This window comes from Copadichromis virginalis, linkage group LG7 (genome assembly GCF_057382275.1).
Source record: "Copadichromis virginalis isolate Kocher_CV1m ecotype Utaka linkage group LG7, C_Virginalis_male_GT1.1, whole genome shotgun sequence".
Taxonomy (NCBI): domain Eukaryota; kingdom Metazoa; phylum Chordata; class Actinopteri; order Cichliformes; family Cichlidae; genus Copadichromis; species Copadichromis virginalis.
Window position 1 is genome coordinate 28242879 of NC_140624.1, and position 18298 is coordinate 28261176.

An 18298-nucleotide genomic window follows, 5' to 3' on the forward strand; every position below is an offset into this window, starting at 1 on the left:
TTTAAAATAATAACTTTAGAACTTTAGAAGTAGAACTCCAAACCTGTTCTACTTGTTTTATTTTATTCTCCTCAAACAGTTACAGGAGAAAGTATTTGTCTTTACCAATTTCTGAACAGAATGCCAATAAAATGAAAGTCAAAGTCTTGCTGATTTAATGGTACTTCTTTTGATTAATCGGTGACAGATTTATTTTGAAAATATTTTACGATTTTTTTTTAATTTAATACAGTTCAAATGAGAACATAATATAAACAAGACCATGAATTTTGCTAAGAATTATCACGATATTAGTGGCCTGGAGAATGTGTGTCCTATCGTCTGCTTGTCTTATTGATTTTTATGTGAGCGATAAATGTTTTGTGAGTTTTTAGTTGTTAGGCATTACTGAAGATTTTATTACAAAAAAGAAATTAATCCTTAGATTTTTAAAAAAACCCTTTCTGGTCTGTCTGGAAATGACTCAGATCTCCACCATGCTTGTTGCGTTAGTTACCTATTGAATAAAGATGCTACATATCCAACACTGTTTCTCAGATTTTAGATGATTTTCCCTGAAACTGAAAACAAACATTAAATTACACAAACACACACATACCTAACCATAACCTAATTGCAGCCCTGACACTAAAACCACATTTTGAGTCTCAAAAACACCTTCAAACTTGTGGGGACCGGGATTTTGGTCCCCACGAGGGCTGTTTGTCCCCACAAGTATAGTAAATACCAAGTAGCCTCCCCCTGCTTTGTTGACAGCGCTAAAAACCCTTGGCCTTCGCTCAGCAAGCTTCATGATGTAGTCAGCTAAAATGGTTTCATTTCACAGGTGTGACTTGTCAGCGTTTATTTGTGGAATTTCTTGGCTTCTCAGTTGTGTTGTGTAAAAGTCAGGATGGTCCACAGCTGACAGCCCCATTTAACAACTGTTAGAATTTAGCTGAATGGTTCTTCCCATAATATAAGTAAAGAGAAATGAAAATCCAACATTACTTTAAGAACTGAAGATCAGTCAAAATTGCTGCAACTTTGAATGTGTCCCCAAGTGCAGTTGCAAAAACCATCAAGCGCTACAACGAAACTGGCTCATATGAGGACCGCCCCAGGAAAGGAAGGCCAAGAGTCACCTCTGCTGCTGAGGATAAATTCACCAGACTCAGAAATCGCAAGTCAACAGCACCTCAGATTAGAGCCCGGATAAATGCCACACAGAGTTCCAGGAGCAGACTCATCTCTACATCAACTGTTCAGAGGAGACTGCACGAATCAGGCCTTTATGGTCAAATAGCTGCTAAGAAACCACTACTAAGGAAAAGCAACAAGCAGAAGAGATTTGTTTGGGCCATTAGACCAGTGGAAATCTGTGCTTTGGTCTGATGAGTCCAAATTTGAGATCTTTGGTTCCACCCGCCGTGTCTTTGCAAGAAAGGGTGCACGGATGGTCTTTATATGCATGGTCCCACTGTGAAGCGTGGACTTTCTAAAAGTACCATGGGAGGAAGAGCCTTCAGCTGTCAGGCTCCTTTCCTGTGTTCAAAGTTGGTACCATAAAATTTTTATGCAAATTGGAGATAGTCAAGCAGAAAATATTAAAAAAATTATTAGTTTTCTCAGTATTATATTTAACTGTCTTTGTTAGTTTTGGTACATTTAGAAGTAGACTCATGTGGTTAGAGATTTTCAGTTTCGTGCTACCCTTTTCTTCCCTTGTATCTTGTTGAATCACATTAGTTTCTGTGTTATTTTGCTAGTTGTTTTCTTTTTGCGTCTTGTAGTTTTACTTTCTTTGTTTCATCATCTGTGATTAGTTTTAGCTGTTCATGTTTCTGAGGCGTTTCCACTCCCAGTGTGTGTGTGTGTGTGTGTGTCCACAGTTATCCATGGGTTTCTGTAGATGGATTATTTTAGCTTTCCATCGTCTTATTCTACTCATGACTTACTTTAGTCATTTACATTCCAAGAGGTAAACTAAAGTTCAGAGGACATATGACCTTGTAATTAATCAACAGGGCAAAGCTTGTAATAGACACACTGGTTCATTGTGTGGATGTTACACTTTGCCTCTTTTATGTGCGAAATGCACACATGCAGAAGTTGCACACCAGGAGGGGGAGATAATATATTTGAGCAAAAATGTTGCTGACCAGGAAAGGTATGAAGTACATTCCAGGCTCCTTCTTAGGTAAGATTAAGCTAGATGGCAAATGAATTTACATGTAAATGTATTAGTAATGTCTCTCTAAATGCTTGTTTTCATTTTGGCTTGAAATAAAACATTGCCCACTGATGGAACTCAGCTTACTCTAACTTCTGCATGCACGTCCATTTCACACTCACGTGAGACAAAGCATGACATCCACAGCTTGTCTTTTACATGCTTTGCTGTGATGTTGGGTTAAATTTAAAAACATTAAAAATAAAGATGAGCTGATTTGAAAAGGCTGGTAACAAAAATGATTTGCCTTTGAAGAATGAAAATATAACTCAATTTATTTCCCCAAGTGAAATACACCCTTCCCTCCTATAACAAATGTATCCAAAAGGCTTTAAACAACAGCCTAACTGGTGTTCCCCTGTCATCATCACAGTAAGTGATGCTAAACAAACCAGAATTCCACATGGATTTTAGCTGTTGCAGCCAAACACTCCAAGCTATTAATTGATTTATACTCAGTTTATCAGTCGTTAAGGCTACCATCAAGCGAGTAATAAGATGCCTTTTCAAAACAGAAGGTAACATTTGCCAGATATATACTGTCAGAATGTTTTGTCAGACTTCACCTTTACCAAGAACCAAAGGTTTTCAGTTTGTGTACAAGCTCTGCATTCAGTGCTGTGTGAAGATGTGTCTGGTTCCTCTTGAACGTCTCCAAAAATTTCACAAGATGAGCTATTCCATATTCCACACTCCACATTTGGAAGTCAACAGATGCATCAGGGGAGGCTGGGGCTCTCTGGCTGTCATGGAGTATTTGTTCCCTTTCACTTGTGGCTTTCATGACTCGTAGTTTGTCTGCATAGTCCAGAAATTTCACTATCACAACCCCAGGTGGCAGGAGACCATATCTCAACTTTAGCTCCACTACCAATTCTGCATGCTGATATAATCACCAAGTCCTCATGGAGCCACTTTTTGAAGAAAGTACACCAATCAGCACCTTGCCCTTCCTCCCAGAGAGAGAGCCCAACCAAACAGCAACTCCAGTTTTCCAAGTCATCCATTTTACATTGTAGTATATTTTATGGCAGTAGTTTAGTTTCTCAAAAACATTGATTTCACTTTTCTTAGTTCTGGTCATTTTGGTCACTATACCCAATAAGCACAAAGTGAACAAAATCATTGAAAATCTTGCAAATTTATTACAATTAAAAAACAAAACCTTTGTCATCTTGGCTGTGTGCTTAGGGTACGTTGGGTTCTTATTTCTCCACAAAGCAATACTGGAGCTCTGTCAAAGTCACCATTGGGATCCAACAGGTTCTTGGTCACCTCTCCGGCTTTCTACCCCAATCAGTCAGATCGGCCAGGTAGCCAGCTCTGGGAAGAATTCCTGGTTCTTCTTTTTCCATTTATGGATGATGGAGGCCACTGTATTCATTGGGACCTTCAATGTTCCAGAAAGTTTTTCTCTACCCCTTCCCAGAACAATTCAGTCTCAGAGGTCTACAGACTTGGACTTCATGCAACTTTATATCCTGTCAGATATGAAAATTATGCACTTTCGACTTTGCACTGCAGAGTTCCCACATGGCACACCTCACTTCTGTTTAAAACTCAAAATTGTTTCTCATTTACCCCTTTATTCTTTAATATTTTGTGTTCCATAACGAGTCATATGAATTGTTATCTGGAAAATCCTTCAATTTTCCATTAATTTTTTTTATCCCTTATATAATCCTTCAAAATCAATAGGACAAAAAAAGCCACATTCCCCAAAAAATGCTGTATTTCTCCAATTTAAATAACTCTTTTAAAACTACTTCAGTCTGAACAATAAATATTAAATGTTAATTACGTTTTTGCATTTTAACCCTTTAAAGACCAGTATGCTTAAAAAGCTACACTACAACAAAATGATTTTGATAAAATACATTTAAGGAGTACATGATTATCCATGCAGTTTTATTTTTTCAACAGTGTCAAATTTATTTATTTATTTTTTACAAAAACTGACACTCAAGGACCTAGCAGAAAAATGCCACCTTCCCACAAAGATTTTCCACTTTAAATATATCAAATATTAATTATAGCTTTTGGATTTGAACCCTTTAAAGAAGAGGGACTCCAGCTGAGGTGGGGCAGAGGCTGCAAATGGACAGGCTGTGGTTTTTGCATGTAAGGTTCACACATGGTGCTGCCAGCTCTTCTCTTTCCATCTGTGCAAAAGTCACACTGCCCTTACATTTGCTGACGAGAGGGGATTGCAGTGGCACGCTGCAGACTTGAATTGATTAGATTTTTTTGACCTGTAAACATTGTCCAAAATGAGCGTCCCTATGCAAGCCTGCCCTCCATGTGTGTCAACATAAGCTGCTGAGTGTTTCCCATGCAGGTTTGTCATGGCCACAGTTTGAGTGTCATCCATCAGCAATAGTGCACAAATTGTGTCATGGTGTGTAGGTTCTGGGATCCAACCTCTGGCTGCTGGGATGTAGCAGTCTTTCTGTCTTTAACTATTTTAAGCCAATTTAAAGAACTGACAAAACAATTATAAAAGAAAATAAAAATCCATATATTCTGGCAAATATTAGCTATATTCACTCAGTACAGCCGAAATAGCATGAAAATAAAAAAAAGGAATTAAACAAATCGTCCCCAGGAGTCTAAGGTTATTCACAGTTACAGGTTTTACATGTTATCTTACATTTTACGTGTCAATTCAGTCTATTTTTATATATATATTTTGATATTTCATGCATTTAAAAATAACTGGAAAATTTAGCAAAACTTAACAGAAATATACCAGCTTTATTACTTAAGAACTTACAAAACAAACAAGATGGAAACCAGGAACAATTAATCAAATACACAAATCATTGAGGGGAAAAAATGTAAGGGAGGACAAAACAACTAGGACTCAACTGCACACAAGAAAATTTGGGAGGCAACAGCTGGGCAAAACAAGACAGGTGAACAGAATAACTAACGAGAAAAGGGGAAGCAAAACTTCACACAACACGCACAAGACAAGGAACTATCAAAATAAGATTAAGACGTGAACTTCACACAGTGACAGAGATAAACATGGAGACATGACTAACACTATCATACTGAAAGGACTACACCGTGTTCCAAATTATTATGCAAATAATATGTTTCTCTGATTTTCCTAAATAGTCGATTCAAATGGCAGTCGGCATAATATTCGAGTCATCAACCGTTAGAGTATAATTCAAATGTTACTGAACAAACCTCCCAATGAAAACAGTATGTTTTCAAAAATAAAAAACTTAAAATGCACTGTTCCAAATTATTACGAACACAGAGTGTCAAAACATTTTATAGGTTATAGAGAATTGAAAATGGCCATTTGTCGAATTTGCAGCATTAGTAGATCAATTTTAGTGAAATCAAAAGCCATTTCAATCAAAAGCATCTTAACAGGTCAAGTTACATATTAACATAGGAACCCTTTATTGATAGCAGTTTCACAATTCTTGCATTCATGGAACTTGTGAGTTTTTGGAAAGTTTCTGCTTGAATGTCTTTGCAGGATGTCAGAATATCCTCCCAGAGCTGCTGTTTGGATGTGAACTGCCTCCCACCCTCATATTTTTTTGTTTGAGGATGCTCCAAAGGTTCTTAAGAGCATTGAAGTCAGGGAAGAATGGGGAACACACCATGAGTTCCTCTCCTTTTATGCTGATAGCAGCCAATGATGCACAGGTATTCCTTGCAGCATGACATTTGACACTGTCTTGCATGTAGGTGATTTTGTTGCAGAAGGCACAGTTCTTCTCTTTTTACCATGGAAGAAAGTGGTCAGTCAGAAACTCCACATACTTTGCAGAGGTCCTTTTGACACCTTCAGGGACCCTAAAGGAGCCGACCAGCTCTCTCTCTGTGATTCCGGCTCAAAAAATGACTCCACCCCCTCTTTGCTGACGATGCAGCTTTGTTGGGACATGGTGGCTGTCCACCAACCATCCACCACTGCATCCATCTTGACCATCCAGGGTTGCACGGCACTCATCAGTTAACAAGAATGTTTGAAAATTAGTCTTCATGTAGTTCTGGGCCCACTGCAGCTGTTTCTGCTTGTGAGCATTAGTTAGGGGTGGTTTATGCACAACTGCAAGTCTCTGGAGGATCCTACACCTTGATGTTTGCAGGGCTCCAGAGGCACCAGCAGATTCAAATATGTGTTTGCTGCTTTGTAATGGCCTTTTAGCAGCTGCTCTTAATCTGAAGTATTTGTCTGGCAGAAACCTTCCTCATTGTGCCTTTATCTGCATGAACCCGTGTGTGCTCTGACTCAGCCACAAATCTCTTAACATTATGGTGATCACGCTTAAATTTTTGTGAAATATCTAAGGTTTTCATTATGTGTCCAAGGCATTCAACTATTTCATGCAACAGCAGAGAGATCCTTTTTCCTTCCTATATTGCTTGAAAATGGTGGTCTGCTTAATAATGTGGAACATCCTTCTTTAGTGGTTTTTCCTTTAATTGAGCTCACCCGTCAAACTCATGATCACAGGTCTCCGAGATTAATTCAGTGATCCACAAATCCCTGAGACACAATTCCATCCATGAGTTTAATTGAAAAACAACTTATTTAATCTTTATGACACTTAAACACAATTTGCATAATAATTTGGAACTCGGTGTAGATACAGAGATGAAGAGCTATGATATAAGTTAGGTCTCAACATCCAAAAGAGCAAATCATGAGCTCACAGTAAAAACTCGAAATATCTTAAAATTCAAACCGCTGGGTAAAAGACCCAGGACTAGGACCGACACAAACATGATCAGAGGGTTAAATTAACTGGCAGATTATTGCAAACATTTGATCTGAAGAATACACTGAAATCAGTATGTAGCAGAGCTTCTGACATGAACTTTAAACATTGAAGCTTGGCTCTTGAAGGATGACTACAAATCACATTTTAAATTGCACAACATAATTTATAAGCATTTAAGCATGGAAATTATTATGTATGATATTGTTTTGTTTTTTAAACAGGAATTGGCTCACTGGTGTGGCAAGGACAATGGAAAGCTACGTTAAATATACAGTTGGAATTTGCTAAAATTCACAGCTGCCCACATGCACAACCCAAATGCCTTTTGGAGAAAGGTTTATGGCCAGACGAAACAAATAGAGCTATTTGGCCACAATGATATGAACGATAACAGGTATACTTGGAGGAGTAACTGTGAGGCTTTCAAAATTAAATATACTGTATCAACTGTCAAGCATGCTCTGGGGCTAAAGAGTATGATGGCATTGAAGCATGCCATTATTCTGGGGCTATTCTGCAGCCAGTGGTACTGGTACAATGGCACTGGTGCACAAAGCGGATGGAACAAGAAGGACTACCTCAAAATGCTGCAAGATCACCTGGTGGTTGAAACTTGGACACAATTGACCTTCCCAATGATGAAATGACCCCATTTGATCATTTTAGTCTTAAGTAGCTTGATCACTTGAGAGTTAATGTTCAATTGTCATTTCAGTGGTCCACTGAAACCCTACTGATGAAAACTGGGCTGTGAAATCAGTTTCTTGACCATTAATATACAAATTGCCATAACCATTGATCAACATCCACTGATCAGTTTCAGTCATTATCTAAATGTACTGTTTATAAGGTTGGGGAAAGCTGCATTCAGCTGAGACTGAAGAAGTCACTTAGATGAGTGATGAAATCTTCAACTACAAACGCTACGTCCAGATGAACAGAAACAACTTTTGGGGTTTTCCTTACCTGGATGATGCATCAAGACATCAGTAACTTAAATTTGCTGATGTGAAACCTAAGCAAAGACGAGCTACATGTGCCTTTGTCAGCATCTACATGTAGCCACACCCCTAAAAATGCATTACTTCAGTACCAGTTGAATGTGTCCATTCACTTACCATGAAGGGAGAAATGAGCTATTAGCTTAGCAATTTTTACATGTAAGTAGAATCATTATAGGATGTACTGTATAATGCAGCAAATGGCTGAAGGGAATAAATAACTAGCAAACATTTTGTTTTAATCTGGGGTACAGGGCATTTCCAACGTTAGGCTACAGCTGTGAGCAAAGACATAATAGAAAGCGCCTCCAATTGCTAAGCTTTACTATACAAAGTTGCACCAGAGCATGGCTGTATGTCCATAAATCAAACCGCAGAGAATCTGGGAAACACTGATAGTCACATCTAATGCATTAGTGCGCTCTGTCTATCATTCACACACATTCATACTCTGATGACCAAAATCGGAGAGCACCTTGGGGTTGAGTATCTTGCCCAAGGATACTTTGGCATGTAGGCTAGAGCAGCGGTCCCCAACCTTTTTTGCGCCACGGACCGGTTTATGCCCAACAATATTTTCACGGAACGGCCTTTAAGGTGTCGCGGATAAATACAACAAAATAAAACTAGTACCGGTACAGAAAAAAAGAAGATTTATTCATAACACACGTGAAAAGACCCAGGAAAACCGATAAAAGGATAAAAACGATAACAAAAATAACGCTGAAAACCGATAAAAACCCTGAAAACTATACATTTCACACCTGAGCCTCAACTCTCGCGGCCCGGTACCAAACGACTCACGGACCGGTACCGGTCCGAGGCCCGGGGGTTGGGGACCGCTGGGCTAGAGTAGCCAGGGATGGAACCACCATACTTCCAATTGGGTGACTGTACCTCCTTGCCTACAGTCACCCCTATAATGAAGTAAGACTACTCACCTCCTTTACTACGACTGGTTATTGTGTTGTTAACTCTATCATGAGGTGGACTGGAAAACACTCATAGCATCTCATATTGCATATTTGTGTGAATGTGTGTAAACTCTATATTACATATAAACACTATATAGTACAGCTACCTGCAGTGAACTATACCTACCAGGATGGTTCATCAGTAGTGGCTAAAAAGCTCCATAGTTTCAAACTTGGCTATGTAGTGGAAACGGGGGAATCAGTAACCAATTTTTAGCTATAAGGAAATGATAAGCTCTCATTAGGTATTTTTTGTGTTTAGCCCTCCCCTCCATATGCCAAATTTGCAAATTATTAATATAGAAAGTTTGGTACGTTATCAACTGGTGTGACTCAAAAGGATTAAAAATTTTGAGATACTTTCCCTCAAACCACCATTGAAAACTCCAGCTGTCCTTGAGTCTATTTGTACATCTAATTTTTGACCCATTTGACCCCTTTTGTACCTTATTACATTTCAGAAAAAAATACTGCATCTCACTACATTTACTTTAGATTTATGTCTTTTTATTTACTGATTTCAAGAATTCTAACATAGTGATGCACAACATGTGCACATATGTTATAGAAATAAATTGTATATAATTGTAAATCAGACAAGAACTGAAACAGTGGAGAAAATACCATGGAGATGTACAACCAAAACTTAGAGGTTTCTGAATGCCAAGAGCGTCAACAGTTGTTGATGAGCTGTTAGCAAAACAACTACAGCAGAATAGAGCATCTCTCTGGCCAATGCAATCTAGCACTAATTGATAACTTGTCTTTGTTGAAACACCACAGCAATATTTCAGCCACAGTACAAGAAAAAAAAAATCTGTTAACTATTCTTTCAGCTTTGTGTGAACTACTTAGTGAAGCGTAGTAGTGTGTCACAGACTGCAATTGAATGTCCATTACAAAGGGTGATAATCAAGCAGTAACCGGTTGTGTGCAGATGTGTGTTTAGTCATCCTCTACATCACTGTCTCTCGTGCTGATGCCCCGTAGGCCATCACCTGCCTTGACAGCCACAGTAGCCTCCTCCATCGTCAGCCTGTTGTAGATGGTTTCATAGCTTTTGATGTTCAGTGTGCTGTCCTGGACTCCCTGCAACCTGAAGTCATGATAGGTCTTCTGTTGAGGTGAGAAGAAGATAAAAAGAGAAGGAATAGAAAAAAAATTCAGAAACCATCTCTGGAATGTATTAAGCAGGATAAGGTGTGTGCCATTCACTGTTCGAAAGGACAAAAACAGGAAGACTGAGGCCCAAGGACGTGCAGTCTTTTATGTGCCATACCAGGGCGACAGACGATAGCATGCAAGGAATAATGTTTGCACCTTACATGAGGGCTATTATAATTCATTGTCTCATTGCTTTCAAGTTAAACTCTGTATATTAGCAACCAATGAAAAGACAAAGAGAGCTGGAAGCAACAACAGCCCACAGTTGAGCATTTTTTTTCCTTCACGTCTCCCCGCCTCTTCACACTGCTACTTACAAGGACACGTCAATGTCTTTATTATTTCTTCCTTTCCCTTTTTGTCAGATCTGACTCTTTTTGCACAAATAAGCCAGATTCTAAGATGTTCCTTTAATTGAATGGAGCCAGTCTCGGGTGATTCACTCCATTTTTTTTAAAAAAGAAAAGATGGCTTAAAATGTGGTAGCTGAACGCAATAGGTCATTTTGAATGACAAACAATCCCTTTTGGAAAAATGGACTTCTTTGTCTATCAAATGGTTAGGCTTGGTCTCTCTTACATACTTCACGTTTATTTACCTTAACAATGTTGATGAGTGTTTTCAGCTGATACATGTGCAGCTGCAGGTCCAGTCTGTCAGTGAGCCAAACACATATCGCCCTCATGGAGTCAGTGTACCATTGCTATAAGAAACAGAAACAAACCAAACAGGACAAAGATAATTATGAGAAGAGAAAACAATAGCTAGGGATAAGTCGAAGGCCCAAACTATCAGCTCTAAATATTTATCAGTTTGGCTGCTTCAACACCGGACAATGACAAAAGTAGATTTTAAATCAATCAATCAGGATGTTTTTGAAATGCAGAAATGCTTTGTTTCAAGGGGGCTAAAATAAGCATTGATTTGAGTATTTAGAAATTACAGCCATTTTTCTACAAAGTGCTGATCGTCAGAGATTCAAAAGTAATTGAAAAATTTTAAATAAATTGGATCAAAATCGTTTGCTTTCTATGAGTGCATGAAGTCCAGACCTGATGAACAACACAAGTTTTTGTATTTAACAACCAAAACACATACTATATTAGGTTGAGATCAGATGACTACCTCAGTGTTATTGCCTGACTTGATAGGGGTGACTCCATTTCACCCTATCACTAGTATCCTGCTCTGTCACACTAGTCCTCTTCATATCATTCACTACAACCATCAATCTTCTGTGTGGTTTTCTTCTTCTCCATCTCCTGCTTGGCAGCTCCATATTTAGCATCCTTTGTTCAATATATCCATCATCCCTTTTCTGCAAATGTCCAAACCATCTCAGCCTTACCTTTCGAATTTTGCTCAACCTCAGGCCGTTCCTCTGATGTATTCATTTCTAATCCCTTCTATGCTGACCACTTCCAAGGAAAACCTTGACATTTTCAGCTCTACCACCTCCAGCTCTGTCTCCTAGCTTTTTGTTAGTGTCACCACCATTTTCAAACCACAGATCATAGCAGGTCTCACTACCATCTTGTAAGTCTCCACCTGTTCCACCCTGCCTGGAATCTCCTGTTCATCTCTTGTGTACTGCCCCTTGCTTTGGAAGGTTGACCTCAAATGTTTAAACTCACCTGCCTTCACTATATCGACTCTTTGCATGTTCACCTGTCCAACTATCTCCTTTTTATTCATACACATGTATTCTGCCTTGCTCCTACTGATTTTTATTCCTCTTCTCTCCAGAGAATACCTCCATCTCAGGCACCTCCAGGCTCTCTCTCACCTGCTTTCTACTGAATCGGAATTAGAAATGATTATTCATGCCTTTGTTTCTTCACAATTGAACTATTGTAATTCCTTGTATTTTTTGTAGGTCAATGTACAAACACGCACAGGACTTTATAAAACATGCAACATTTTACAAAGTCACTGCAAACGTACATGACTTTGCAGCATTAAAATGAATAAACCATGTGAAGATCTGTGTACTGGATTTTGTAGTATGTATAAAGTGACCTTTGACTGGTAGAGCACATTCCTGGAGAAAGCTTTTTCAAGTCTGTTTTTGAAGTCAATAAGGCCAAGAAAATACTCTGAGGAGCATCTTTAAACATTTTTCTTTTCAGTTGCAGCCAAACCCCTGAAAAGATACTAATAAAAACTATACTATGTTAATTTAGCTACAGATACTCTGAACAAGAACAGTTTATGGTTTTCATACCTGTGTGTTCACCTTCAGATTAGTTTACGTGTTAGCCGTTTGCTTGTTGACAGATCTAAAATGCCTTGCTTTAATTCAGCTAGCAACACCACAATGTAAGGTCAAAGGACATGTGCTAACAAAAGTGCAAAACTCAAAGAGGGTAAAACATTTATTTATTCAAAGGCACCAATTTACTGGTGAAGTCCTGAATACGAGGACAGAGTTCAGGGCTCTGCTTTGAACTTCAAAGAGTTGGAAAAAAATCAGGTTCCTTCTTTGTAATGTTCATTAAATGATCTTCCTTCACACCTTCCACCAACAAGCCACAGCTGCAGGAAAATCAAACACACCTTTTCTCACCTAAAGAGCAATCCTCACTTACAGAAACATTCAAAATGCTGCTGGTAAAATGCACACACTGGGTGGCTTTATTCAGTTACCAGTCTTACAAGAATACTTGCGGAAATTGCTCTGACACAGTAATGACCCGTATATTCAGATCTGCTCTGAGAGATCACCGCTGACTTAATTCTATACAATGGCAAGGACTGTAATTACCTTCCCATTTAAGAGAGAAAAACAGTCCAAAGGTTTTTCACACACTTGACAAAAGCCAAAACACATCCATGATTACGCAGCTGTCATGCAAATATTTGATTCATTCTATTGTGAAAGCAACCTGTAACCTCCTACATTCTGGCTCCCAATTATACCAAAGTAATAAGTTTTTCACTCAGTCTAAGTAGCTTAGCCTCGAGGAAATGCAACAAAATACAAACTTAAAAATTAGGGTTTAAGTTCAGTCACCGTTCCTGATTTGATTATTTTTCTGCCCAGGCTGCATTAAAGCATTTTCTCTCTTTAAAAGTCTTATCTTTTCATCTGGAAAGTAATCAAATGGTGAAAAATTATATGCTTTTAAAAGAAAATTAACTTCTTATTTAATCAAGAATTTTACATTGCAAAAATGAGCTTGCCAAATTGTGCTGCAGTGGAGTAGAAAAGCACTGTACGAGAACCAATCGATTTACCACAAGAAGATGGGAGACCTAAATAGTTATTTTTAAAATAATTTATCTTTAAATAATTTTTAAAAATAACTGTAAGCTGATCAAATGAGAACTAAATTTTGCACTGCTGTATACATTACTGTTGGACTAGATGATGACGGTTCTTCTTGGGGAGCAGCATTGGTGCTGGTGACACCAACAGACTGAATGAAGGCTGGCTGGCTGGCTCTGCGATTGGCTGCAAATTTAAAACTTGTGAAGGTTTTGAAACAACTAATAATCAGGAGTCGGGCTCGGCACTTTAGTTCCAGTGAAATGAACTCTTAAGGATTCAACATACCAAGAACTTTTTGACAATTTCATGTTTCCAACTTTGTGGGAACAGTTTGGATGGCCTCCATCTGTTCTAACATGACTGCGCACCAGTTCACAAAACAATGTTGTAAAGACCATGGATGAGTGAGTTTAACATGCGAAAACTTGACTGGCCTGAACACCACTTTTGGACAATACCTTTGAGATAAATTAGAGCACAGTCAGGCCTTTTTGTGCAATATCACTTTCTGACCTTACAAGCGGTTCTGGAAGAATGGTCATGTCGGTAGCAAGCTAGGCAAAGATGCTCAGACCTCCGAACCTCCAACCCCCAGCTCCAGCTCTTCCAAGGGGGTACCCAAGGCATTACTGAGGTAACCGAGATTTCTCCAGTAGGTCGAGGGCCTGCCTAGGGTTCTCCTCCATCCCTGAGCCACTTCATCGATAACATGTCATGGATGTCTCAACCACCTTAACTGGCAGCTCAAGCAAATGATTTTTTTGGTCTCACCATTGAGAGGGCCAAAAGTTAGATAAAAAGCTTACACACTTTGCTACAGGTTTGTTGCTAGCTAGTTAGCGATGCTACACACCTGTGTTACACTCCTAGTCTATATGTTTGAATGATTCAGCCCTCCTTAGTTTTTGTTATCATATTTAGGACAGATGAAATCAGCTGCACGCTTACACTGAGGCCCAGAGTTACTGCAAATATCAGAATTATCTAGAAATTAAATGTTGTCATTTTTAGATTTTAACATAAGACTCACACTCATGGGAAATAATACACTATTAGCAAAACACAGAATGAAAGAATTACAGATTAAAGTTTTCAGTTGAAAATACAATTGAAGACCTTTTATCTTTAATCAGGTTTTATTTAATGCTGTCAGAGAAAATGTCGTGCCCTCTTCATGCAGCTTACTACATTCAGTTCAGTTTTACTTAGACAGCACCTAATTACAACAATAGTTGCCTTGTAATTTGGCGAGATGAGCAGCTTTCCTAAACACCAAACTGAGTTACTTTTTTATGCTTCTTTATACTTACATGGATGTCTGTCTTTTGTGCGACCACATTGCACAATAAGGTAATTTAGTCTTTATACTTTTTCATCATTGAATTTTGGATCAATTTAAAATTTACTCTAATATTGAATACGTATGCAGCATTAAGAGTGGGAATATAGGATGATTTCTCTGTTGTCACAAGGTGTGAATCCAAGTGTGCAAGTCCTGTAATCACAAAGAGAAATAAATAATCACAAACTGTCAACTCTAAAGTTTATCCCTTGAAGCTGAAACCTTGTTTTGATGCACCTCGGAATCTTCCCTTACCATTCTTCAGTTTAATTGTTCTATTGATGTGCTGACATCAGCATAACAGTAGAACAATACAATATATTAATTATACAATATAATATTTTACCTTTGACTCGCTGCTACTTTTTTTAAATTGAGATCGACAAAGATGATGTCGCAGGTTTCCAGTCAGTTTCAGTCGTGCTACTGCAGGAACACAAACATAACATAGGAGGCATGATCAGCGGTGTTCTGATCAGCTGCCTCAGTACTGGACAACATACATTAATGCTTCATATTATTTCTGCCAAAGGAAGTAAGCTGTGCAGAGTACTGCACATGTAACTTGGTGAACTCAAATTAGAACCTCAATAAGAATAATTCAGATCGCGTTTTAACCAGAGTACTTAAAACAAACTCTGTATCAAATGCATAGATAAATGCAAAGAGTCAGTGCTAAAAATTTAATGGAAAAATGAAACAAATTTGGACTTAACATGCCAAATGCTACCATTTGGCATTAGCACATAAATGCTAGATTTGGTTATTTCAATCGTATGGGCTCAAATTGTGGTCATAAATATTTTGTAGTTGTAAATCAAATGCGTTGTTGTGAGAGTTGTGAGTTTTGTAACCTTGTAAACCAAAATACCTGAAAATTTTATGTTTGTGCATCTATAGATGAGAATTTGTGTGTAAAAAAGATTTGTTTGTAAAAAATTATTTAGACAAGACACCTTTTTTTTGTTAAGGTCTGGTTACAGATACAAAGCAAAAACTACGTGTGAAACTCTGCGCTAAAGTTCCCTGGCTGTGTGTGAGTTTGAACTCACAAGTATGAATTTTGACCCAATTTTTCTTCCTTTCAGCTAATTGGTCAATGTCATGTCAATCACAAATTTAACAATCCAATCAGAGAACACATGGGTTTGGCTGTCGGAGGGGTGCTTTACTGAGCATACATTTTTCTGATATTTTGGTTTACAACGTTACAAAACTCAGTTCACAACTACGCATTCTGATTTACAAATACAAAATATTTATTGCCACAATTTGAGCCCATGCAATCCTGTTTCTTTTATTTTGTAGACATCTGCTGTTTTTGACCGGATATCAGCAAGAACTGATATTACAGGCTGAACGCTGAATGCAGTGAGAATATCTTAAATTCTCTCAGTAATTCATCTTCTGTTAAACCTGCATTAATTAAATCCACCATTAATAACGGGTTGCTGAAGTCCACACTTAAAAAACAAATCTGGTGTCACTGTTCTTACAGATGTGGAGAGAGAAACATGCAACTGTTTGCACAAATTCAATAACTGAACACGGCTTTCCCCAACAGCCGACAATGGTCTCAGCTAATTAGCTGTAGCACATTAATTAATGATTAGTTCCCAAACACACATTTAACTTACCAGAAAAGTGCAACGGTGCCTGAGGTTCTTCTGTTGATTAGTCCAGTTTACTGCAAAACATTTTTCGCTGTCAGTTTGAAACAGCCCAGTCCTGGTTTTGGAAAATAAACTGTGGGCCTCCTCTCAGAATCACTGCTGTATCTGCGCTTCCCAAACAGAGGCAAGTTTTTCCGTGACTGCTGCTGCCATCCAAGCTGTGATGAACGACTGTACCCCGATTTTACAGCATCGAGTTAATAATTAGAATCAAACTTCTGACAAATGAGACCCCATGGACACAAATTAGCATGAGGAGATGAATTTTTCATTCATAATTCTCCCTGTAGATATTAATAGTTAACTATGGTACATACTGCTCAAGCCTTTTAATTCAGCGGAGTTTTTGTTACTAATATACAATATAATATATAAAAAGGCCCATGTTTCTGAGCTCGTGAACATCAGATTTTTTTCATAGATTTGTGGTACAAACGTGTGATTTATAGAATATGATGCTGAACAAAATTGATTAATTGAATTAATTTTACTTTATGCACAATTTTCCAAAAATACAGTTTTATATGTGCTGACTGCCTTTCTGTAAAAGTCACCGCGTGCTGCTGGTGACTGCTAACATGTTAACACACATCTGCACACCACTGATGTATGGCTGCTTTGCCTCACAGCTAAATGCATTTGCAATAATTTGCAATTCCTGTTGGCTTATTCTCTGCAGCTCAGACTATTTACGCTGTTTTTTCCTCTATTATTCTGGACTAATTAAATTTAAAAAAATGTTGCAAGCATGTGTTTTTTTTAACCTAAATTGTAGCACATCATTCTTCAGTTTAGTTTGCATCAACTCATTTATGTGCGTCTGCTTGTGTCCTTATGCCGTCTCTGACAGCTCCTATGTGATTCCTAAAATTTGCTGTCATACTTTTTACACATTCTCTATCCTGCTATTATTTTCTCTTCCTCCTTTTCCTTCACAATCTTTTTTAAATGCTGCAGTTCACATAGTATCCTAATCAGCCTTGTACTCATTATTAACAAATGCTTGAGGATTTTCAAATTACTGCATGACACCCTCTGATTTTCTGCTCCTCCTCCATTCAAGGAAACGTATATTTGAGTGTCTGGGAGGCGAGTTTCTAGAGTGAGTAATCAGCTGCCTGCTGGTTTCCTTGCAAACCGCATTAACCATCATGGAAATTGAGAATGAAGAAGGTCCTTAATTGAGATGATTAGAGGATAAGAGTGAAAACAGATGGAGGGAATAAGCACAGGAAGGATAGGGGAACGAGTAGGTATGCATTGGTCTTGTAAAAATTATGTGAAGAAATGGGTGTATGCTTCTCTGGTGCCAAAAAGATTTGAACATTTGAGATATATTCACACTTTTGCACAATAAATGTTCCTCGGTTATAAAGTTGTAAACTCCTGTATATAAAATGCCGGAGATGTTTTATTTCTGGGTCTATTTTTTGTTTCAATTGTTGAGTTCTGCTTTTTTCCTTAACAAATATATGTTATGTTTTCTCACATAAGAATTAAATGATCTAATATTTTGTTTTCTTTCTGAACTGAAACTAATATCAGAAATAAGGGGAAAAGAAAGAATCTCAAACATCTTATCTTGTTTTGAAGGATAAATCTGAGGTTGAATTAAGCCTGTTTTGAGATAAATTTTTAACTGTATCCAGGTTTGTCCTTGGTTTGTCAGTTGTTCCCTCCTAAAGTCGAGAACAGAGAACTGTGTGTGTGTGTGTGTGTGTGTGTGTGTGTGTGTGTGTGTGTGTGTGTGTGTGTGTGTGTGTGATGCACACAGATGCTCCCTGATGAGCACTTGTACACAAAAACACAGATGTTTGCATGCACAAGCAAAAGGGAAAAAAACTGTTAAGTGTGTTTACAGTTCATGTTGATTCCCCATCTTTTCATTTTGGTGTTCTTTGCTTTCA

At 38.1% G+C, this 18298-nt stretch overlaps 1 protein-coding gene across 1 annotated transcript in view; it reads right to left on the minus strand.

Annotated features, from left to right (window-relative positions):
- Positions 1-9505: 9505 nt before the first annotated feature.
- cadps2 (Ca++-dependent secretion activator 2) overlaps positions 9506-18298 on the minus strand; it is a 194142-nt gene continuing 185349 nt past the window's right edge. Inside the window, exons 26-27 of the mRNA XM_085462837.1 lie at positions 10704-10808; positions 9506-10057 (exon numbers count right to left, since the gene is read on the minus strand). Coding sequence (XP_085318963.1) covers positions 9887-10057; positions 10704-10808 — 276 coding nt within the window. The 3' untranslated portion in view covers positions 9506-9886. The remainder of the gene's footprint in view (positions 10058-10703; positions 10809-18298) is intronic.